Raw genomic sequence first — 23,790 nt, forward strand, 5'->3', positions numbered from 1 at the left:
CGCTCACCCAGTGTTTATTGGTCGTCAGCTGTACAGCAGACACTCAGAAAGACAGGGATGGATGAGGCATTGTTCTTACCCTCAAGAGCACAGGGCCTAGTAGAAAGGAGAGCATAGAGCCTAGTAGAAAAGAAACCGCATGAATATCAGTTAAGGTTCTTTGGTTGTGGGTCGAGTGTGGTGGCTCATGCCTGTAATCCCAAGCTTTGGGAGGGCAAGGTGGGCAGATCACTTGAGCCCAGGAGTTTGGGACCAGCCTGGGCAACATGACGAAAACCCATTTCTACAAAAAAAATACAAAAATTAGCTGGGCATGATGGTGCATGCCTGTAGTCCCAGCTACTTGGGAGGCTGAAGCAGGAGGACCATTTAAACCTGGAAGACTGAGGCTGCAGTGAGCCGAGATTGTGCCATTGCACTCCAGCCTGGGCGACAGAGCCAGACCCTGTCTCCAAAGAAAAAAAAAGATTATTTAGTTGTTACTGGTATTTTCTGGCTTTTTACAGTTACCTGTTTCTTTTCATTAAAAAGAGAAAAAGAAAAAACTACATTTCCAATTGCTTTTAGAATTTAATTATTAAATATGAAATTTTAAAAAAGATTATTTGGTTGTAAGTAACAGAAAACAGCTCATCGTAATACTGACATTCAGCTTACAATGGTTTGACTGAAGATTTTTCGTCTTTACAATGGTGCCCATACAATCATTCTGTTTTTCACTGTCAGTACAGTGTTCAATACATTACATGAGGTATTCAACACTTTGTTATAAAACAGACTTTGTGTTAAATGATTTTGCCCAACTGTAGGCTTAATGTAAGTGCTGTGAGCACGTCTAAGTTAGGCTGGGATAAATTATGACATGCAGTAGGTTAGATGCATTAAATGCATTTTTGATTTGCCATATTTTCAATGTTTGATGGGCTTATCGGGAGCATCTGTATATTAAACAAAATTGTCCTAAAGATAGAAGAATGGGCCAGGCGTGGTGGCTCATGCCTGTAATCCCAGTACTTTGGGAGGCCGAGGCGGGTGAATCACGAGGTCAGGAGTTCGAGACCATCCTGGCTAACACGGTGAAACCCTGTCTCTACTAAAAAATACAAAAAAATTAGCCAGGCGTGGTGGCAGGCGCCTGTAGTCCCAGCTACTCAGGAGGCTGAGGCAGGAGAATGGTGTGAATCTGGGAGGCGGAGCTTGCAGTGAGCCGAGATCGCGCCACTGCACTCCAGCCTGAGCGATAGAGCGAGACTCCATCTCAAAAAAAAAAAAAAAAAAGATAGAAGAATGTATTGCTGCCTCCAAGGGTAGGAATGCCCTCAGGCCCCCAGAGGGGAACAAGAATCAGAAAATGGGAACCGGGACTCTGTGTTCCATTCTTGTGGTTTACTCTGCTCTGGGTTCCCGTAGTAGAATACAGCCTGCCAGTCTTGGTTTGGGGATCCCTGCCCTAGAAGAAAGTGCAAAGCAGAGAGAAAAAAAGTGAAGTATAGGGTGGCTTGGCTGCGTGTTCAAGGTAAGTGGTGAGAGAGGAGTTGGGAAGACTGTCGAGGACCTTGGGGGCTGAGAGGTGCCTAGAGGCAGAGCCGAGTCAGAGGGAGGAACTAGGGGCCAGGTCAGATGGTTTGGCCTTAGGAACTAAGCCCAGGAAAAATGTGGCTATGCGTGAGTAGTGGAGGTGAAACTGCTGGACAAGGAGGATGGCATTAGGCCTCTGGCTAAGGCCCCTAATTTTCATCCCACAGGGGAACAGAACTTCATCAAGTCACTGATCAACTTTGATAAAGACAATATCTCAGATAAGGTTCTGAAGAAGATCGGGGCCTACTGCGCCCAGCCTGACTTCCAGCCTGACATCATCGGCCGCGTCTCCCTGGCTGCCAAGTCCCTCTGCATGTGGGTGCGGGCCATGGAGGTAAGGGCGTCTGGGCTGGGGCGGGGCGGTAGGGAGGGCAGGCCTGGGGGAGGGCGGATGCACAGACCCAAGTGGAAGGAGGGGATGCCTGGAGGTGCGGGGGTTGGTGGGTTGGCGGGTGACACCCATAGCCTGTCTCCCCGCAGCTGTATGGGCGGCTGTATAGGGTGGTGGAGCCCAAGCGGATCCGGATGAATGCTGCCTTGGCTCAGCTTCGGGAGAAGCAAGCCGCGCTCGCTGAGGCCCAGGAGAAGCTGCGGGAGGTGAGCCGATCGCCTGTCCTTTCCATGGAGGTCCCTCTCCCAGAGTTCTGGATTGCTTCATTAAGCATTTGTTTTTCCCCATCTAATTCTACCTCCCTTCCCCATGTCCTGTGCCATTCCAGTCCTGTCTCCTTCCCGCTCCGTGCCCTTTTTAGACTGGGCTGCCTCTGGCTCAGAAAGCTAAGTCAATTGCAGAGGGTTATAAAGGCTCAGAGGCACTGCGACCCAGGAGCCCTTCCAAAGATTGACTTGGGAGCTGGCAATCTCTGTCACACCCTTCGGAGATGGGGCCTGAGATATTAACTGATGAAATCTGGGTGGCAAATTGGTCTTTGCCAGAGGGATGGGTCAAGAGTGTCTGTGTCGCTTCTGTGGACCAAGAACAACGTGAGGGTGTCTGTGCATATGTTGTGTGGGGACGGGCTCTCCTAGAGGCCAAGTGGGTTAGTTACCGTGAGGAGTCTGGGCAACCCAGGCGATCTCCTGCAAGATGCATGCATGAGGCCAGGCGCCGTGGCTCACACCTGTAATCCCAGCACTTTGGAAGGCCGAGGTAGGTGGATCACCTGAGGTCACGAGTTCAAGACTAGCCTGGCCAACATGGTGAAACCCCGTCTCTACTAAAAATACAAAAATTAGCCAGGCATGGTGGCGGGCGCCTGTAATCCCAGCTACTTGGGAGGCTGAGGCATGAGAATCGTTTGAACCCGGGAGGTGGAGGTTGCAGTGAGCCAAGTTCATGCCACTGCACTGCAGGCTGGCAACAGAGTGAGACTGTCTCAAAAAAAAAACCAAAAAACAAAAAACAAGATGCATGCATGAGTGACTCCTGAACCAGGCAGAATGATGGGCAAGTGCCATTATCAAAAAAATTCAAAATTCTTCCAGTTTATCATTTGATTTTTTAAATGATTGATTTAATAGGTAATACTACTCTATCCCCAAGGTAATACAGTTACATGGTTTGAAGTGTGAAAGGTACAAAGGAGTATCCAGTAAGAAGTCTCCCTCGCCCACCTTCTGTTCTCTAGCCACCAGCTTTCCTCTCTGAAAGCAGCCGATATTACTGTCACCCAGGCTGGAGTGCAGTGGTGCAATCTCAGCTCACTGCAACCTCCGCCTCCTGGGTTCAAGCGATTCTCCTGCCTCAGCCTCCCAAGTAGCTGGGACTACAGGTGCCCACCACCACGCCCGGCTGATTTTTGTATTTTTAGTAGAGACGGGGTTTTGCCATGTTGGCCAGGCTGGTCTCAAACTCCTGACCTCAGGTGATCTGCTGGCCTCAGCCTCTCAAAAGTGCTGGGATTACAGGCATGAGCCACTGCCCCCAGCCTGCACCTTACTATCTTACTTACCTGTGAGTCGAAGATTGCTCCTTATCAGTATGTAAAGAGCCTCTGCTTTCTTTTTACCACTGCATGATATTCCAGTGGGTAGCTACAGGGACACCATCATTTATTTAATTGTTCCCCATGTGAGGGAGACACTGTTTCCAATCTTTGGATCTTTGCTTGCCTTGTAACTTTGTTGGTGCTATCTTCATATAGAAATTTAAAATATTTATAAAATTGAAGCTGGCCATACAATTTCAAACTGTTTTACCTAAAACCAACTTTGGAAAACATTCAGGTTCGACCTCCACAGATCAGATGAGGAGCCTGAGGCTAGGGAGATCAAGGGCTCACTGGCTCATCACCGTCACAGCTGGGCTAGATCCCGGGTTTCCTGACTTCGTGCCACTCTGCCCATGGCTCATCCCCGTTTTTTCCTGCTGTAGGCATCTTTACTGTCAAAAGTTAAGCTGCCCGCGAGGCCTCTTCTGTGTGGGGAACTCACCCAGGTCGGGTGAACAGGGTTTCTCTCTGCACCTGCTCCTCCACGGCTCCATCCCTGCTACCACTGCCACCTCCCAACCTCTCACAAAACTTTGCTCTTTTACTCTCTCTTTTCCCAAGAGTGAAGAATCACAGGTGTGGCAATCTGTTTGGAAAGGGTTTTCACCTAGATGAATCATATCCTGGGCTAAATAATTAGGAGTGGTTCCTTACATATGTGAAAAATGGGACCTCTGTGGTGCACTGCCAACAATGTCATTCATCAAACAAGCATTTATAGCGCACCCAGTGTTAGGTCTTTTGGTGGAGGGTCCACACCCACACTTGAGAACCCCTAAGTGATAACAGAAAGCAGATAGGGAACAAACATTTCTCCTTTTTTGTGGACAAAGCCTGTTAAATTTACGAGCCAAATGCACCTTAAAAAAAAAAAAAAAGAAGCGGCAGCATTTATGTGTTTATTTTTAGAGATGGGGTCTTGCTATGTTGCCCAGGCTGGTCTTGGTCTTGGATTCCCATCTCAGTCTCACAAGTTGTTGGGATTACAGGTGTGAGCCACCATGCCCCTAAATGTACCTTCCTTTCCTTCCTTCCTTCCTTCCTTCCCTCCCTCCCTTCCCTCTTTCCTTCCTTCCTTTTCTTCTTTCTTTTCTTTCTTTCTTTCTTTCTTTCTTTCTTTCTTTCTTTCTTTCTTTTTCTTTTCTTTTTTTTTTTGAGACATGATTTCACTCTGTCGCCCAGACTGGAATGCAGTGGCGCAATCATGACTCCTTGCAGCCTTGACTTCCTGGGCTCTGGTGATCCTCCCACCCAAGCCTCCTGAGTAGCTGGGCCTACAGGCACACTCCACCATTCCTGGCTAATTTTTCGTGTTTTTTGTAGAGACGGGGTTTTACCATGTTACCCAGTCTGGTCTTGAACTCCTGGGCTCAAGTGATCCTCCTGCCTTGGCCTCCCAAGTTGCTAGGATTACAAGGGTGAGCCACCCCACCTGGCCCAAATATACCCTTTTTGTTTTGTTTTGTTTCATTTTGTTTTTGAGACAGAGTCTCGCTCTATCACCCAGGCTGGAGTGCGGTGGCACGATCCCAGCTCGCTGTAACTTCTGCCTCCCAGATTCAAGTGATTCTCCTGCCTCAGCCTCCCGAGTAGCTGGGATTACAGGCGTCTGCCACCACGCCCGGCTAATTTTTATATTTTTAGTAGAGATGGGGTTTCACTATGTTGGCCAGGCTGGTCTTGAACTTCTTACCTCAAGTGATCTGCCCGCCTCGGCCTCCCAAAGTGCTGGGATTACAGGTGTGAGCCACCACGCCCGCCCCCAAATGTACCTTTTAATAGAACTTCACAATAGACACTGTGCTGATACCTGGGCCCTGCCCCAGGCCAATTAAGTAAGAATCCCTGGCAGAGCATAAGAATCACATTTTAAAAGCTTTCTTGACAGAACCTACCAGAGATGGGAAAGCTTATGCGTAGTACTGAGGCTCAGGTCTGAAAAGAGGCTCAGAGCCCAACTACAGTGCAGATCAGAACAAATTTTGAGTAAATAGCTTTAGCCATTACTCACTTGTCAGCTGGTTCTGATATACAGCAAGGGTTACAAACCAGTGGCATAGATAGGGTCCCAGAAGGCTCTGAGATGGGTCAGAACAGAATCTTAATATACTTCAAGGCAACTGTATCCCCAAGTCTGAACATTCCCATTTTTTCCTATTTTGCATTCCAAATTATGTCTTAATCTACTTTAGGGCAACTGTATCCCCAAGGTTGAACATTCGCATTTTTTTCCTATTTTGCATTCCAAATTATGTCTAGTCACATTGTCCAATATAACATATCAGAGGCCATGCAGTTCAGTTAAATGACAGCATTAAAACGCTCCAATAATAACAATATACAGAAATTCCACAAATTTGAATATAACCCCTAGGGAGAAATTAAATTTTAAAGATTAAATAAATCCCTTTGTAAACTAAAGTCCAAAGAAATGGAAATTCGAAATCAACTAATCTTGCCTTTGTGAGTTAAAAATCTAGACTTCAACCTTCTGAAGTTAAAGCCCCCAAATCATCCTCCCCAACTTCCTGTTCTGCTCCGTCTCAGCTGAGGGGTTATCTCAGTTCATTTGGGCTACTATAACAAAATACTGGGTAATTTATAAATAACAGGAATTGATATCTTACAGTTCTGAAGGCTGGAAAGTCTAAAATCAAGGTGCAAGTACATTCGACGTCTGGTAGGGTCAGTTCCTCATAGATGATGCTTATGTGTGTCTTCACATAACAGAAGGGACAAACAAGCTCTCTTGGGCTTCTTTTACTAGGGCACTAATCCCATTCCTGAGGGCCCCACCCCCATGACCTAATCACCTCCCAGATGCCCCACCTTCCAACACCACTCCACTGGAGATTAAGTTCAAAAATGAATTTGAGTGAGATGACATTTGGACCGTAGCAGGGTGGGGGTTCTCTGGGTAGATCAGTTTTCTTAACCTGTGCTGTCTCTCCCTGGAAAAGGATGTTGTTCCTCAGGACCTCAGAGGCTGTATTAAGTTCAGAATGAAGTCTCTCATGAGCATTATTTGAGATTAAAATAGAACTCAAAGGTCTTAATAAGGCATACACAACCTGCAGATAAAATTAAGTTGCCAAAAAACTGGTTATTACTGTTGCCAAAGACCGTAGAAGAAATCTAATAGCATTTGAGGGAATGAGGATACACAGAGAAAATCTTGGTTTTAGCTTCACCAAAATGTCAGTTATCTGGAACCATGACTTGTGCACTTAAATTTAACTAGGAGAAATCTTTAGCAATAGATTAATATAAGAGATACAATCTAACCAATAAGCATTTACTGGATCGGGGGTTGTAAATCCACACATATGTATACACTCTTTTCTTAGGGGGTAAAATACATATAAAATATGTCATTATAACCATTTTGAAGTGCACAATTCAGGCCGGGCTTGGTGGCTGATGCCTGTAATCCCAGCTCTTTGGGAGGCAGGGGCCGGGAGATTGCTTGAGCCCAGAAGTTCAAGATCAGCCTGGGCAACATAGAGAGACTTTGTCCCCACAAAATATAAAAAAATTAGCCAGATACGGTGGCGCACACCTGTAGTTCCAGCTACGTGGAAGGCTGAGGTGGGAGGATCACCTGAGCCCAGAAGGTTGAGGGTGCAGCTATGATTATGCCACTGTCCTCCAGCCTGGGCAACAGAGCAAAATCCTGCCTCAAAAAATAAAGATAAAAATAAAGCCAGGTGCGGTGGCTCACGCCTGGAATCCCAGCACTTTGGGAGGCCGAGGTGGGCGGATCATCCGAGGTCAGGAGTTTGAGACCAGCCTGGCCAACATGGTGAAACCCCGTCTCTACTAAAAATACCAAAAAAAAAAAAAAAAAAAAAAAAAAAGCTGGGCGTGGTGGTAGGCACCTGTAATCCTAGCTACTAGGGAGGCTGAGGCAGGAGAATCGCTTGAACCCAGGAGGTGGAGGTTGCAGTGAGCTGAGATCGCGTGATTGCACTCCAGCCTGAGTGACAAGAGTGAGATTCTGTCTCAAAAAAAAAAAAAAAAAAGCCTAAAATGGATACACCAGGCAACAGCAGTATAGACTACTTGTGTATGTATAGAATATCTCTGGAAGGAGAGTCAAGGAACAGGTAACACTGGCTGCCTCTAAAGAAGGAACCTGGCTGAGTGGGGAATAGGGTTAGGAGGAAGACCTTTCATACCCTCATGCCCTTGGGCCTTTTGAATTTTTGATAGCTATTCAAAAATTCACAAAGTAAACAAAATTTAAAGGAACAAGAAACAGCAGTGTGAAGATGTGCTTATGCCTGTATACGAATTTCTTTTTTTTCTTTTGCAGGTTTTTTCTTCTTTTTTTTTTTTTTTGGTGGGGGGACGTAGAGACAGGGTCTTGCTGTGCTGCTAGGGGTCTCAAACTCCTGGCCTCAAGCAATCCTCCCATCTCTGCCTCCCAAAGTGCTGGGATTACAGGCGTGAGCCACCGTGCCTGGCCTTGTACAAGGATATTTATTACAGCATTGTTAATAGCAGAATGTTGGAAAAACACAAATGTGTACCCGTAGGAGACTTGTTACATAAATCATGGTTCGATCTCACATAAGAGTATTTTGCAGCTACTAAAAAGAATGAGGCAGCTCACAAGAACTGATTTGGAAACAAGTAAAAAAAATAGTAAAGTACAAACAGTGTTATAGCATATAACCACTGATTAAAAATTCATTTATTCTGGCCGGGCCCAGTGGCTCATGCCTGTAATTCCAGCACTTTGGCAGGTTGACGCGGGTGGATGACTGGAGGTCAGGAGTTCGAGACCAGCCTGGCCAACATGTTGAAACACCGTCTCTACTAAAAATACAAAAATTAGCCAGGCATGGTGGTGCACACCTGTAATCCCAGCTACTCGGAAGGCTGAGGCAGGAGAATCGCTTGAACCCAGGAGGTGGAGGTTGCAGTGAGCCAACATGTCACCACTGCACTCCAGCCTGAGCGACAGTGTGAGACTTTGTCTCAAAAAAAAAAAAAAAAAGTTATTTATTCAAAAAAATATGTGAGTGCTGGGCACTATTTTAGGTCTAAGGATTCAGTGGTGACCAAGTCCCTACCTTCACTGTGCTTATACTTTCTTTATATATAAATGATTCTGTGCGTGGACTATTCTAGAAAGCTACATGGGAAACTAGGGCAGGGCCTGGGACCAGGCTCAGGAATGGCAGGAAGACTTCCCCTTCACCAAGGGCACTTTCGTTCCTTTTGGATTTTGATTTATGTAAATATATTCACGATTCTCAAAAAAAAAAGTTAGTAAAAATTATTTTCTAAGATATGACAAAGATTTTATTAGGTGTAATAATAGTGTTGTGGTTATGCAGAAAAATGTCCTTATTATTATTACTTTTAAAGATATGTTATAAAGTATTTAGGCTTGAGGATTTCATAAGTTTTTAATTTACTTAAAGATACTTTGGCAAAAAACAAGTAGATGAAATATATATAGCAAAATGTTAACTGTGAAATCTAGCTGATGGGTGTTTCTAGGTTTAAAATTTTTCATAATAATTTTTAAAAATTTAAAGCTCCAAAGAGATTAGCATACTTTAAAAATAGAGGCATACGCATATTTTTCAGAGATATGGAAGTAACAACCAGCATAAATAAAAAGAAAAGTGGTTGAAAAGCAGTTTGCCATGGTTGGGCGTGGTGGCTCATGCCTGTAATCCCAGCGCTTTGGGAGGGCGAGGCTGGAGGATCACCTGAGGTCAGGAGTTTGAGACCAGCCTCTACTAAAAACACAAAAATTGGCTGGGTATGGTGGTGCATGCCTGTAATTCCAGCTACTCGGGAGGCTGAGGCAGGAGAATCGCTTGAGCCCAGGAGGCAGAGGATGCAGTGAGCTGAGATCATGCCATTGCACTCCAGCCTGGGAGATGAGCAAGACTCCGTCTCAAAACAAACAAACAAACAAAGTAGTTTGCCTCAGAGGAAGAAGTCTGGCTGTGGGAAAAGTGGTCTAGATGCTACTTTTCCTGTAACCTCTTTTATATCATTTAGGTTTTAACCTCGTGCATGTATGTCTTTCTTTTTTTTTGAGACCAAAAAAAAAAAAAGATTGGCCAGGCTGGTCTGGAACTCCTGACCTGGTGATCTGCCTGCCTTGGCTTCCCAAAGTGCTGGGATTACAGGTGTGAGCCACCGCACCTGGCCCTCCATGTTGTTTTAAAGAATATCTTTTGGAGAGTGATCTCTCCCATTTCCAAGTGCTTGGGCCAGGTAGTGCTTGCTTGCTGTGTGCCTCACACCGTGCCACAGCCCTTACCCACAGCAACCCCGGCGAGGCTCCGAAAGGGTGAAACTTACCAGAATTACTCAGTTAAGGCAGAGCTACTTCTACTTTCTAGTAGTGGAACTATTTCCATGATGTGGGCTGCCTTTCCTAGTGAGGTGGCGGCGGGAAAGGGAACATGTATCATGTAAATGCTATGTGTGATCCCCCACCCCATATTCCTCATGATGAAAAGGACGGTGATACAGTCTGTATCCAGGCACAACTGCTGTTGGCCGGTCAGATATATGTACAGGATCATACACACATACACAGGATCATACACACATATACAGGATCATACACACATATACAGGATCATACACACATATACAGGTTCTTACACACATATACAGGATCATACACGCATATACAGGATCATACACACATATACAGGATCTTGGGACAAGGCTCTATCAGTTCTCTCCTTCAGATTTCAGTGAATGTATATATATTCATTCCAATCTCAACAGAGTCCACAGGTGGCAATGACTTGAGAGGGGTTTCTCTAGTATACACAGCTCTGCCCAGGCCTCCATCTCTAGTGTGGGACCTTGCACTTGGTCCTTTGTCTTTTTATTTTTATTCTTATTTTCTACTTTTTGAATAGAGGCGGGGTCTCACCATGTCGCCAGGTTGGTCTCAAGCTCCTGGCCTCAAGTGATCCTTCTGCCTTGGCTTGCCAAAATATTGGGATTACAATAGGCATGAGCCACCATGCCCAGCCAGCCCTTTGTCTGGAATGGACTCTCCCTCTAACAGCTCTTGGGTTCATTTCTCTCTTTTTCTTCCTCTTTCAAGGTTCCACCTTAGGTATGGCCTCTGGCATGGAGTGGCAGTCATTTATGTGCTGTCTGGCCTTCACTTGCCAATCCATCTTGTGTGGCTTATTATGCTTCAAGAGGTCTCCGTCCCCTACCCAGCTACCCCGAAACTACCAAGTAGTTTCTGGCTCTAGGAAAGGGTGGTGGAAGGAAGGGGAAGAAAATTCACCTCATCTCACATATTTTATCTCATTTACTCTTCACGATAACCCTATAGGGTAGGTATTCTTTTACAACATGAGGAAACTAGGCTCAAAGAGATTAATTTAACAAAGCTACAAAATGGCAGCTACAAAATGGCAGCACAAAATAGCAGCTACAAAATGACAGAGTCATGATGTGAACAAGAACAATCTGGCTGCAAGCCCTGTGTTTGATGCGCTATACTTGAATCTCTCCCAGGTAGCTGAGAAACTGGAGATGCTAAAGAAACAGTATGACGAGAAGCTGGCACAGAAGGAGGAGCTTCACAAGAAGTCTGAAGAGATGGAGCTGAAGCTGGAGCGAGCCGGGATGCTGGTGTCGGGATTGGCTGGCGAGAAGGCCAGATGGGAAGAGACAGTCCAGGTGAGATCGACTGTACCACCTGGTGTCCTTTCACTCTGCCCGCCACTTCCGAGAGACCCATCCCTTTTAGCTTGAGGAGCAGTCAGGGAAAACAGGGACACCTGGGTATAGGGAACTCTAAGAACTGAGGCGTGGGAGCTCTTCCCCTCCCCCTGCACACCTTTGGTGAGAGCAATGGAAGGAAAGGCTTTTTGCATCATTAGGGATCTGCTTCAGTGTTTGGGCAGGGCTGGGAAGCACACACAAGGACTCTTGATGCAGCCCAACAACCAGACAGAAAACAGACACGGCACATCTTCCTTCTGCCCCTCAGTGAGCTCCTGGCTTCGCAAAAAGGTTAGGCCTTATCACCAGAATGTAAACATTGCCATTAGAGATAGAGAACTCGAAAGTAATCAGAACCAGGCTAGAGTTGTCAGGACGCACAGGTTTAGGGGAGGGAAAGAAACTCTTTAAACCTGACAGTGTCCAGAAGAGGGTGCCTTCAAAAGCATTCCAAGTGTCTCCCAGAGTGCTGGGGCCCAGGCAGGCTTACCCTCCCTCCTGTCCGCCAGGGCCTGGAGGAAGACCTGGGCTATCTGGTGGGGGACTGTCTCCTGGCAGCTGCCTTCCTGTCCTACATGGGACCCTTCCTGACCAACTACCGGGATGAGATTGTCAACCAAATCTGGATCAGGAAGGTGAGATGGTGCTCAGGTATGACAAGTAGGCTCCGAGACCAGGGCTGGGAGCAGGACCTTTGGGAACATTAAGAGATACCGTGAAGGCACAGGGACTGCTGGGCTCAGCTCTTCAAGTTAAAGCGTGGGGCTTTTCTCTCCCCAGATCTGGGAGCTTCAGGTTCCTTGCTCCCCTTCCTTCGCCATTGATAACTTCCTGTCCAATCCTACCAAAGTCCGGGACTGGAACATCCAAGGGTTGCCCTCAGACGCCTTCTCCACTGAGAATGGCATCATCGTCACCCGAGGCAACAGGTAAGGGTGCTGCTGGGCATGGGGGCGGTACAGGAGCATGGGAGAGGTACAGGAGCATGGGAGAGAGGGCCTCACCTCTGACCTGTACTCCCCCTCCAGGTGGGCACTGATGATCGACCCTCAGGCGCAGGCCCTGAAATGGATTAAGAACATGGAAGGAGGCCAGGTGTGAGGCTGGGGGGCCGGATTAGTCCCCCTCTTCCTGAGGCCCCACCTCTCCCCCAGTGTTCCTTCACCTTCCCCCTTGCTCTCTAGGGCCTGAAGATCATTGACCTGCAGATGAGCGATTACCTGCGAATCCTAGAAAATGCCATTCAGTTTGGATACCCGGTGCTACTTCAGAATGTGCAGGAATATCTGGACCCCACACTGAACCCCGTGCTCAATAAATCTGTGGCCCGAATCGGTCAGGACAAGTCCCCAAGACCAGCCGAGTGGAATGCTAGGGAGGGAAGGGCTGGCTCTCTGACTGTGTCCTCTTCTTACCTGTCCCTCCGTTCAGACAGCCCTGGGCTGGGGCCTTAGTACAGGCCAAGTCACTGCCCCTGGATGCCGGTGGGGGACGGGTTAGCTGGTACCCGTCATATGGAGTCCTTGCCCCTGACCCTTCTGTGGATGCAGGTGGTCGGCTGTTGATGCACATTGGCGATAAGGAGGTGGAATACAATACCAATTTCCGTTTCTACATCACCACCAAGCTCTCCAACCCCCACTACAGCCCAGAGACCTCAGCGAAGACCACCATTGTCAACTTTGCTGTTAAAGAACAGGTGGGTGCAGGCTGAGGTCCAGACTGAGCTAGGGTGAAGCAGGAAGAGTTTGGAAGGATTGAGAAAAGGCATAAGCTTGTGTTGGGCAGCTGAGGATGAGGGGTGTTTCGAGGTGGAAAGGGATGAGGAAGGTGAAGGTCAAAGGGGTGAGAGCCCCTCACTGTGAGTCCTGATGCCCCCAGGGCCTGGAGGCCCAGCTGCTGGGCATTGTGGTGCGGAAGGAGCGGCCTGAGCTGGAGGAGCAGAAGGACTCACTGGTCATCAACATCGCGGCTGGCAAGAGAAAGCTCAAGGAGCTGGAGGATGAGATCCTGCGGTGAGGCCCTGCCTTCCCCTCCCACCGCCCCACGGGTCTACTCCCAGCCAGCCTCCACCCAGTCTACCCCAGGCACGACGGCATCCCAGGGAGCCTGGTCCCCCTAACCCCTTGCTCCATGTGCCTCTGGGCCTCCCCCTAGGCTGCTGAATGAGGCCACCGGCTCCCTGCTGGATGACGTGCAGCTGGTGAACACACTGCAGACCTCCAAGATCACAGCCACAGAGGTGACTGAGCAGCTGGAGACCAGTGAGACCACAGAGATCAACATTGACTTGGCGCGGGAGGTAAGCTCCCTGCCCTCCAGTCCTGCCTCCCGCCAGCCATCCAAGATGCAACTCCATCATGACGACTGGAGACCTCTCCTTCCCTGAGCCCCTGCTCCCTGCCACGTCCCTCGGTGGCCCTGACTCCACCCCCCCCCCGCCCCCGCCGGCAGGCTTACCGCCCGTGCGCCCAGCGGGCATCAATCCTGTTCTTCGTGCTCAATGATATGGGCTGCATCGACCCCATGTACCAGTTCTCACTGGATGCGTACATCAGCCTCTTCATCCTCAGCATCGACAAGAGCCACCACAGCAATAAGCTGGAGGACCGCATTGACTACCTGAACGACTATCACACCTATGCTGTCTACAGGTCTGAGGGTGCCCCCAGTATGCCCCAGCCCAGAGGCCGAGTGGCTGTGGTTGTTCTGGCCACTGCGCCTTCGTGCTTTCCCGCACCGCGGCTCTCAGCTGCCACTGTCCTCGGCATATGTCCTCCTGGTAGCTCCTCAGTCTCATGGCTTAACCATCACCTGTGGGCCGACAATTCCCCGTCTTGTGTCTGTAGCCCTCCCTTGAGCACTGGACTTGTCTACACAACTGTTGGCGATACCAGCACTGCCCAGACGTTAACGGGCAGGAAGTGCACTGGCAATCTTGTGAAAATACCAGTTGGGATTTGGCAGGTCTGGGGTGGGGCCTGGGGTTCTGCAACTCCAACAAGCTCCCAGGGGGTGCCACTGCTCCTGGTCTGTGGATCACATTTGAGCAGCAAGGAACTGGACTTCTCTACCCTGACATCCCACAGACCCTTCAAGCTCAACTTGCTTCAGATCCAACTCATTCTCTTCCCTCTTCCTTCAGGGTCCTCATCCTTGGATGGCACCAACACCCATGACCCAATCACCCAAGCCGGAAATTGGGAGTTATCCTTTATTTTTTATAATTTTCATTTGTACAGAAAGGGTCTCCCTATGTTGCCCTGGCTCGTCTCAAACTCCTAAGCTCGAGGGATCCTCCTGCCATGGTCTCCCACAGTGTTGGGATTACAGGCATGAGCCACCGTGCCTGGCAAAAACTGGGAGTTATCCTTGACTCTTCCCTTTCAAAGCAGTCACCAGGTTTTGTTCATGAATATTTCTGCAACTGTTCCCTCCCCATCTTCCCACTGCTTGGCTGTACTTTAGTTCTGGCCCTGGTGATCCTTTTTTCTGAGTTGCACAATGGTCTCCTAGAGGTCTTTCTGCCTCTACCCACTGTCCCTCTCAACCCACCCTCCTGCATTGCCCACCTGAGCAAATCTGACCATGCCGCTTCCCGGGTCTGACTGCCAGTGGTTGGTTGCTTGGTCCCTGTGGCCCACGAAAGCCCTCATGACCTGGCCTTCTCCTGCCTCAGCCTCACCTTTCCCGCCTTGCACTGGGGGCCTGAGCGTCCCTGACTGCCCTGCACGCTGTGCCCTTCTCGTGCTTTTGCTCATGCTGTGACCTCTCTGCCTCTCCCATGTCACCTGAAAACTCTGCTGCAGCTTGGGGCAGCTCCTCTCGGAAACTTTCCCTGAGTCCAGCAGGCAGGGACATCATAACCAATGGCCTCTCTGTCCTCTCCGAGACTGTGGCTTATTCATCTTTGTGACTTCAGGACCTAGCAGAGTGCCTGGCAAGATAGTAGGGGAATAATGAATGTTTTGTTTTGTTAATGGAACTGAACGACTAATTATGAGTGAATGGCTGGGCACGTTGGCTTACACCTGTAATCCCAGCACTTTGGGAGGCTGAGGCGGGCGGATCACCTAAGGTCAGGAGTTCAAGACCAGTCTGGCCAACATGGTGAAACCCCGTCTCTACTAAAAATATAAAAATTAGCCAGGCGTGGTGATGGGCTCCTGTAATCCCAGCTACCTGGGAGGCTGAGGCAGGAGAATAGCTTGAACCTGGGAGGTGGAGTTGCAGTGAGCCGAGATCGCACCATGGTACTCCAGCCTGGGTGACAACAGCAAAACTCTGTCTCAAAAAGTAATAATAATAATAAGTGAACTCTGGGAAATTCTTGTCTCTAGGCCCCTGAGTCCTCAGCTATTTCCAGGAGGTTAGGATTAGAGGCTGGTGAGGTCGTCTGTGTGAGGCTGTGTGATAGTAGGATCATAGCATTCGAGTGGAGCATCAGCCCCCATTCCATCCTGCCCCTCCCTCCTCCCTGTCGTTTTGTCCCAGGTACACCTGCCGTACCCTTTTTGAACGCCACAAACTACTATTCAGTTTTCATATGTGTGCCAAAATCTTGGAGACTTCTGGCAAACTCAACATGGATGAATACAACTTCTTTCTACGTGGGGGTGTGGTGAGTTGGGCAGAGAGCACATCCCAGGACGGGATGGTGGTCAAGGTTAGGGATGAGGGCAAGTGTGACAAGGACTCCAGACCCAGAGGGTCAGGCCCACGGCATCAGTGAGTGAGCTGAGAAAATCCAGGTCAGCATCAGCTGCATGGTGAGCTCCCTGGGGCTGCGGAGGTGACTTGCCATGCACCCCCTTGCACTCAGCACAGGCTGGGCTCTGTGGCATGTCTCACCTGTGACCCACAGATTGGCCTGATCATGCCACTTTTTACTGCCTTTCAAGGCACTCCTTCCCCAGCCTGAGTTCCACGGTCGCCCTCACAATCTCTCCCTCACAGGCTCCTCAACGCCCATTTTCCTCCTCTCTGTGTTGCATCTACCACTCTGGCTAGATCCAGCTTCTCTTCCCCTCCGTCCCTGCGCGGCCTGTGCACTGAGCATGGCCAGAGAAGAACACACCCACACCAGCTGGACTCGCTTTAAGTCCATGATCATGAACCTCAACGAGGCCCTTAAGGCTTCCAGACAACCATGCTGCACTCTCCCACCCCTCCTAGACATTTTCTTGACTTTTCCCACCTTCACTTCCTGCCTCCCACCCCAAACTCTCAACACAGCAACCAGAGAGGTCCCACTCTGTCACTCAGGCTGGACTGCAGTGGCAGTGATCTTGGCTTACTGCAGCCTTGACCTCCCAGGCTCAAGCCATCCTCCCATCTTAGCCTCTGGAATAGCTGGGACTACAGGCCTGTGCTACCACGCCCAGCTAATTTTTGTATTTTTTGTAAGAGGCGGGGTCGCACCATGTTGCCCAGGCTGGTCTCGAACTCCTGGGCTCAAGCGATCCTCCCACCTCAGCCTCCCAAAGTGCTGGGATTATAGGTGTGAGCCACTGTGCCCGGCCTGAGAGGTCCTTTTAAAGTGGATGCCATTGTGACAGGCTCCCGATGGCTGGCGCCGCCTCCCACCACACAGCCCCTACTCCACTCCAGCCACGCAGGCCTCATTGCCTTCCCCAAACCCCCTGGCATGTCTCGCCTCAGGGCCTTTGCGTGGCCGTTCCTTCTGCTGGAAGCCTACTCCCCGGTGTGTGCACCTGGCCGTCTCTCACCTCTTTCAAACCTCACCTCAGTGTGACCTTGATCTTCTTATTTAATACTTCAAACTACCCCTCAACACTCCCAGTCTCCCTTACCCTCCTCAGAGTATCCTATTTTTCCATGGCACTGCCATCTTTGCTATACTAGATAATTTACTTATTTGTTATGTTTTTGGTTCATAATCTGCCCATGAGTTCACAATCCCATGTTAGAAAATAAAATCCCCAAGGGCAGAGATATTTGTCCGTTTTGCTCAGTAATGCATCCCAATGATTAAAGTGCATAGTTGGCGAACAATAAATATTTGTTAAGAAGAATGAATAAGCAAGTGAGCGAATGAATGAGTAAATAGTTTGTGCTTCTATGAAGGTGAGGCTACCAACCAGTCATTAGGTTGGAGACATTATTACCAGGCAACCAGCAGAGGGCGCCAGCTTCCTAAATTTGAACTGTGAGGGCTAAGGGCAGGGTCTGAGTCCTAGACCCCACGTTTATTCCCCAGGATCCCTGTATTCATCTCTTCACTCTCATACAAAACCCATTTTGGGCTGGGCGCGGTGGCTCACACCTGTGATCCCAGTACTTTGGGAGGCCGAGGAGGGTGATCACCTGAGATCAGGAGTTTGAGACCAGCCTGGCCAACACGGTGAAACCCCGTCTCTACTAAAAATACAGTAATTAGCCAGGTGTGGTGGCGAGCACCTGTAATCTCAGCTACTCAGGAGGCTGAGGCAGGAGAATCGCTTGAACCTGGGGGTCAGAGGTTGCAGTGAGCCGAGATTGTGCCATCGCACTCTGGCCCAGGTGACAAGAACGAGACTCCATCTCAAAAAAAAAAAAATTCCATTTTCGCTTTCCTACCGAGAGAGAGAGAGAAATACAGAAAGAGAGAGAGAGAGAGAGAGAAAGGAGAAAAAGATCACTCTTCTTTTGAAGTATTCCCAAGTCAATCCCTTCTTCCCCCTCTCCCACCAGGTCTTAGATCGGGAGGGCCAAATGGACAATCCATGTACTAGCTGGCTTGCAGATGCCTACTGGGATAACATCACAGAGCTAGACAAACTGACCAACTTCCATGGACTCATGAACTCCTTTGAGCAGTATCCTCGTGACTGGCACCTGTGGTATACCAGTGCTGCCCCGGAGAAGGCGATGCTGCCAGGTACCGGGCGTCTGTGCCCCACTCTCACTTTTCTCCTTCCCTCCATTCAGCCACGTGCCTGCCCTTCCCGTTGTCCTCCATCCCCTCTCCCAGCTGGTGCTGGCCGCCTGGCCCGGAGCACATTCCCGGCAGGTGCCCCTTTGTCTGGATTCCCTGCTCTTCCAGACTCACTCCCTCTCCCTGCAATGACTCACCTCATCCCCAGGTGAGTGGGAAAATGCCTGCAATGAAATGCAACGGATGCTGATCGTCCGCTCCCTGCGCCAGGACCGCGTGGCCTTCTGCGTGACCTCCTTCATCGTCACCAACCTTGGCTCCCGCTTCATCGAGCCGCCTGTGCTGAATATGAAGTTGGTCGGTGGCTCGGCTTCCTTGTCTCCACGGCCCCTGGGTCTTTCCTGCCTCCTTCGCTCTGTTTCAGTCTCCTTCATCTCTCTCTCTCACTTTGGTCATGTGGCCTTCCGCCTGATGCTATACCTGTGCTTCTGGCAGGTGATGGAGGATTCAACCCCACGATCCCCACTCGTGTTCATCCTGTCCCCTGGTGTGGACCCCACCAGCGCCCTGCTGCAGCTGGCAGAGCACATGGGCATGGCCCAGCGCTTCCACGCACTGTCCCTGGGCCAGGGCCAGGCCCCCATCGCTGCTCGGCTCCTTCGAGAGGGTGTGACTCAGGGTTGGTGTCCATCCTTTCTTTCACCCCCATCTTCAGCCCAGTCCTTGTCCCTAGAACCTCCAACCTCAATTACACTACTGTCCCTGTACCTCCCACTTCTACAGAGGGCCCCAGAAGTGGCAGATCTGAGTGTTAGGCCCTCCCAGCACCCCCACCCCAACACCAAGTGGAAAGCGTGAGGACAGGCAGGGCTTAGGAAATGATTCCCACTGACTCTGGCATCTCCTTGCAGGACATTGGGTGTTCCTGGCAAACTGCCACCTGTCACTGTCTTGGATGCCTAATCTGGACAAGCTGGTGGAGCAGCTGCAGGTGGAGGACCCTCATCCATCCTTCCGCCTCTGGCTCAGCTCCAGCCCCCACCCAGACTTCCCTATCTCAACCTTGCAGGTCAGCGTCAAGATGACCACAGAGCCACCAAAGGTATGTGGCCATAGAGAGCCAGCATCATCAGGGCCATCTGGTCCACCTTAACTCCTGCTAGCACCAGAGAGAGGGCTTAACCTAACAACAACATGGCTTTGATTTGATTGTCCTCAAAAAATTCCACCTCATTCCTCTCCTGTTTGTGCCAAACTCCTAGAACATAATAATAATAGCTAACATTTCTTGAGTGATTATCATGTGCCAGGCACTGTTCTAAGTTCTTTACATTTATTAACTCATTTAATATGCATGTGTGCACACACGCCCTATAAGGTGAATACTGTTACCCCCATTTTAAAGATAGGAAACTGAGATACAGAAAGAGTAAATAAGTATTCCAGAGCCAGAGTTTGGGTAGTTGGGTCCGCAAATTCATTCTTTTATACCTCAGAACCTTCCTGCCTCCCATCATTTCCTTACATTCTCTTCCGAATGTCACACTTCCTGCCTCTTTGCCCTTCCTTTCCTCCAACTCTACTGAAATTTTTATCTCCAATATCACAAGCTCATCACCAAATGCAATCATCACCACCCTCTAAAATCTGCCGTGTCACTGCGCTTCACCCACTCACCCCTGCTTAAACTATTTTAGTAGCTTTTCATTGCGCTTAGTCGAGATCAAAATCCTTTTTGCTCACCCTGTGAAAAGCACATGGACCAGTATGTATCATCCTCAACAGATAAGAGCTGTTTGAATCACGCATGGGTGCCTTTCATCATTCTTAATCCTCCTTGGCCACTTGGGGCAGCTGTCACAGTCGACTGTCCCTTTCCCTGGCTCCCTGACACATCGCTCCTGCTTTCCCCCCGTCTTTTGACATATCATTTATTACTTCTGTGTTTCTTTTTCCTCTGCCTGTGGCCAGATTGCAATAGTTACTCCTTGACCTAAGGACTAAGAGGGGAGGGCCAAAGAGGGGAGGGACCCTCAGTCCTGGCCCAACGTTTCTCATTCTACTTTCTCCTTTCACAAGTTGTTGGAGAAATTGTCCTTTTCATGATTTCAACTCTAATCCCATCTCTGGCACCAGCCCCAAAGTCAGTTCCAGCTCTGAATTGCCATCGGATTACAAAGCACTTCTTGGCACACCAGCACCATAATAGCACACTCGTTTCACACTTTTTTGTCCCAACCCCCAAGACTCAGAATGTGATTATGTTTAGAGACAGGATTTTTTTTAGAAAGAGTCTCAGCCAGGCATGGTGGCTCAGGCCAGGTGTGATGGTTCACACCTGTAATCCTAGCATTTGGGGAGGCTGAAGCAGGTGGATCACCTGAGCTCAGGAAGGTTAGATATGGAGTTCAGGTATGATAACCCCAGCTAGAGGTGGAGGTTGCAGGGAGCCGAGATTGCGCCATTATACTGCAGCCTGGGCTTCTCCTCCCAGGTTCAAGCAGTTCTCCTGCCTCAGCCACCTGAGTAGCTGGGATTACAGGTGCGCACCACTACACCCTGCTAATTTTTGCATTTTTAGTAGAGACGGGGTTTCGCAATGTTGGCCAGGCTGGTCTCGAACTCCTGACCTCAGGTGATCCACCCACCTTGGCTTCCCAAAGTGCTGGGATTACAGGTGTAAGCCACCGCGCCCAGCCTGAGTTTTACTTCAAATAAGAAAGTCCCTGTATTCACAGCCCACAGTTGCCAGTTTGGGGTATAGTCCTGGAGTATATTCCTGGGTCACTTCCTGCTATCCAGTTTTTTAAAAAAGCTAGATATTAAGTAATCTAGGTTTAAGTAGATACAAAAGAAGATTTATAAACTATATGCAAGTTATAAAGGATCATGATTCCATGAATATCTGTGTGCCCATCATCTTTTTTTTTTTTTTTTTTTTTTGAGATGGAGTCTCGCTCTGTCACCCAGGCTGGAGTGCAGTGGTGCCATCTCGGCTCACTGAAACATCCGCCTCCCAGATTCAAGCGATTCTCCTGCCTCAGCCTCCGAGTAGCTGGGATTACAAGTGCCTGCCACCACACCTGGCTAATTTTTGTATTTTTAGTAGAAATGGAGTTTCACCATGTTGGCCAGGCTGGTCTCGAACTCCTGACCTCAGGCGATCCGCCTCCTCTCGGCCTCCCAAAGTGCTGGGATTAGAGGTGTGAGTCACCGCACCCGGCCCACCATCCTTTTAAGAGAGAAAAATCCCAGCATTTTCTTTGAAGTCCCAGTGTGCCTCTTCCCAGTCTCATCACTTTTCCTCCCCACTCAGAGGAAACCACTCTTCTGAATCTTGTATTTGTCATTTTCTTTATAATGTTTTCCTTTTCCTCTGGAGTTAGGGATTCTTTATCATTGTAATGCAAAAGTTTGTATTGCTAATGCAACCATTGCTATATACGTTTCTCTGCAACTTGCTTTTTTCATTCAACATTATGTGCTTGACATGCATTCATGATGTTCTTCGCGTTTTGTAGTTCTTCCAGAACTATATATCCATACTATATATGTAGGATATATTCCAGATCCTAATCCTTTGTCAGTTATGTGTTTTGTGGTTTGTCTCTTCTCTTTTATGCTGTTTTTTGGTGAAGAGAAATTCTTAATTTCTATGAGGTTGAATTTAGCTATCTTTCCTTTTTTAAGTGGTTTGTGCTCCTTTGTCTTGTTCAAGAAATCCTTGCTTACTTTAAGATTGTAAAAGTACTCTCCTATACTTGCCTTCCAAAAAATTTATAATTTGACTTACACATTTAAGTTTTTTATCACTTGGAATTCATTTTTGTGACTGTGGTATGAGGTAGAGACCCAATTTTCTTTTGTTTTGTTTTGCTTTTTTTGAGACAGAGTCTTGCTCTGTCACCCAGGCTGGAGTGCAGTGGCGTGATCTCGGTTCACTGCAACCTCTGCCTCCCAGGTTTAAGTGATTCTCCTGCCTCAGTCTCCCGAGTAGCTGAGATTACAGGCACCTGCCACCCTGCCAGCTAATTTTGTTATTTTTTGTAGAGACGGGGTTTCACCATGTTGACCAGGCTGGTCTCGAACTTCTGACCTCAGGTGATCCACCCGCCTCAGCCTTCCAAACTGTTGGGATTACAGGCATCAGCCATCGCGCCCAGCCAATTTTATTTTTTTCTACATGGATAACCAATTCTCCCAGTACCACTTCTCAAATACTGCAAAAGTACTTTTCTGATCTGTAGTGCCTGCTCAGCCTTCAATCATGTTTCCATATATGTATGGGTTTCAGGGTCCTTTATTCTGTTCATTGGTCAAATTGTTTTATCCTGGAATCAATACTTTAGTCTTTGTTTGTTTGTTTAGGATGGAGTCTCACTCTGTGGCCCAGACTGGAGTGCACTGGCACCATCTTGGCTCACTGCAACCTCCGCCTCCCAGGCTCTAGCAATCCTTCCACCTGCACCTCACAGGTGTACACCACCACTCTGGCTAATTTTTGTATTTTTTTGTAGAGACTGGGTTTCACCATGTTGGCCAGGCTGGTCTTGGACTCCTGGACTTAAGCTGTCCTCCCGCTTCAGCCTTCCAAACTGCTGGGATTACAGGTGTAACCCACAGTGCCGTGCTGATATATTTTAGTCTTAATTACTACATAGCTTTATAATAATTCTTGATGGCTGGTAAGGCACATCCTCTTACCTTATTCTTCTTCAGGCTATTCTTGACCTTTTATTCTCCAGTATAAATTTTAGAATTCATTTGTTCTATAAAAAAAAGTTCTATTCATCAATTTGGGGAAAATTCACATCCTTAGAACAATGAAGCTCCTAATCTTTAAGTATATTTCTCCATTTATTCATTTTTTCCTCTTTTTTTTTTTTTAGAGAGAAAAGGGTCTTGCTCTATAGCCCAGGTTGGAGCGCAGTGGTACAATCATAGCACAATGGGATTGCAGGTAGCGTGAGCCACTGTTCCCAGCCTCCATTCATTATTTATTTTAATAAAATTCTGTAATGTTCTTTTTTTATTTTTTATTTTTTTAATAGAGACAGAGTCTTGTTATGTTGCCCGCGTTGGTCTCAAACTCCTAGGCTCAAGTGATCCTCCCATCTTGGCCTCCCAAAGTGCTGAGATTACACGTGTGACCCACTATACCTGGCCTAAAATTCTGTAATTTTCTCCATAAATAATCATACATTTTAATTGGATTTATTTCTTGGTACTTGACGTATCTTGATGTCATAAATGGCATTTTTTTAGAAGTCACATGTTATTTTTGTTACTGCTATCCAGTATTCCTCAAGTTTCTCACTATTCCATTCTGTGAGTCATAGATAAGTCTTTTTAAAACGCTGTTTGAATAGATCGCTGTCCTACTCAACATAGAGACTGGCTCCATGATGCCCGGTGAATCAAGTCCAAATGGCCCAAACATCCATTATTCTTTTTTTTTTTTTTTTTTGAGACGGAGTCTTGCTCTGTCACCCAGGCTACAGTGCAGTGGCACTCTGCAACCTCCGCCTCCTGGGTTCAAGTGATTCTTCTGCCTCAGCCTCCCGAGTAGCTGGGACTACAGGCGCGCGTCACCACGCCTGGCTAATTTTT

General features: G+C 48.3%; 1 protein-coding gene across 7 annotated transcripts in view; it reads left to right on the forward strand.

Moving 5' to 3' along the window:
* The window catches only part of DNAH2 (dynein axonemal heavy chain 2), a 118,910-nt gene that overhangs the window by 90,590 nt on the left and 4,530 nt on the right, over positions 1–23,790 (forward strand). For 5 of the 7 annotated variants that reach the window (XR_009211092.1, XR_009211094.1, XR_009211093.1 and 2 more), the window contains 15 exons: positions 1,746–1,915; positions 2,062–2,178; positions 11,094–11,258; positions 11,813–11,938; positions 12,084–12,232; positions 12,332–12,398; positions 12,488–12,638; positions 12,854–13,002; positions 13,185–13,318; positions 13,461–13,605; positions 13,758–13,957; positions 15,798–15,924; positions 17,997–18,183; positions 18,389–18,859; positions 19,092–19,282. Coding sequence is in view for 4 of the 7 variants with exons in the window: in XM_058431469.1 (XP_058287452.1) it covers positions 1,746–1,915; positions 2,062–2,178; positions 11,094–11,258; positions 11,813–11,938; positions 12,084–12,232; positions 12,332–12,398; positions 12,488–12,638; positions 12,854–13,002; positions 13,185–13,318; positions 13,461–13,605; positions 13,758–13,957; positions 15,798–15,924; positions 17,997–18,183; positions 18,389–18,859; positions 19,092–19,282 (2,549 nt within the window). In the remaining 3 variants the exon portion in view is untranslated. Of the gene's footprint in view, positions 1–1,745; positions 1,916–2,061; positions 2,179–11,093; positions 11,259–11,812; positions 11,939–12,083; positions 12,233–12,331; positions 12,399–12,487; positions 12,639–12,853; positions 13,003–13,184; positions 13,319–13,460; positions 13,606–13,757; positions 13,958–15,797; positions 15,925–17,996; positions 18,184–18,388; positions 18,860–19,091; positions 19,283–23,790 lie in introns of those variants that run through there. The other 2 variants (XM_058431470.1, XM_058431471.1) reach the window with 2 other exon arrangements.

The sequence above is a fragment of the Hylobates moloch genome, unplaced genomic scaffold, assembly GCF_009828535.3.
Source record: "Hylobates moloch isolate HMO894 unplaced genomic scaffold, HMol_V3 SCAFFOLD_19, whole genome shotgun sequence".
NCBI lineage: Eukaryota > Metazoa > Chordata > Mammalia > Primates > Hylobatidae > Hylobates > Hylobates moloch.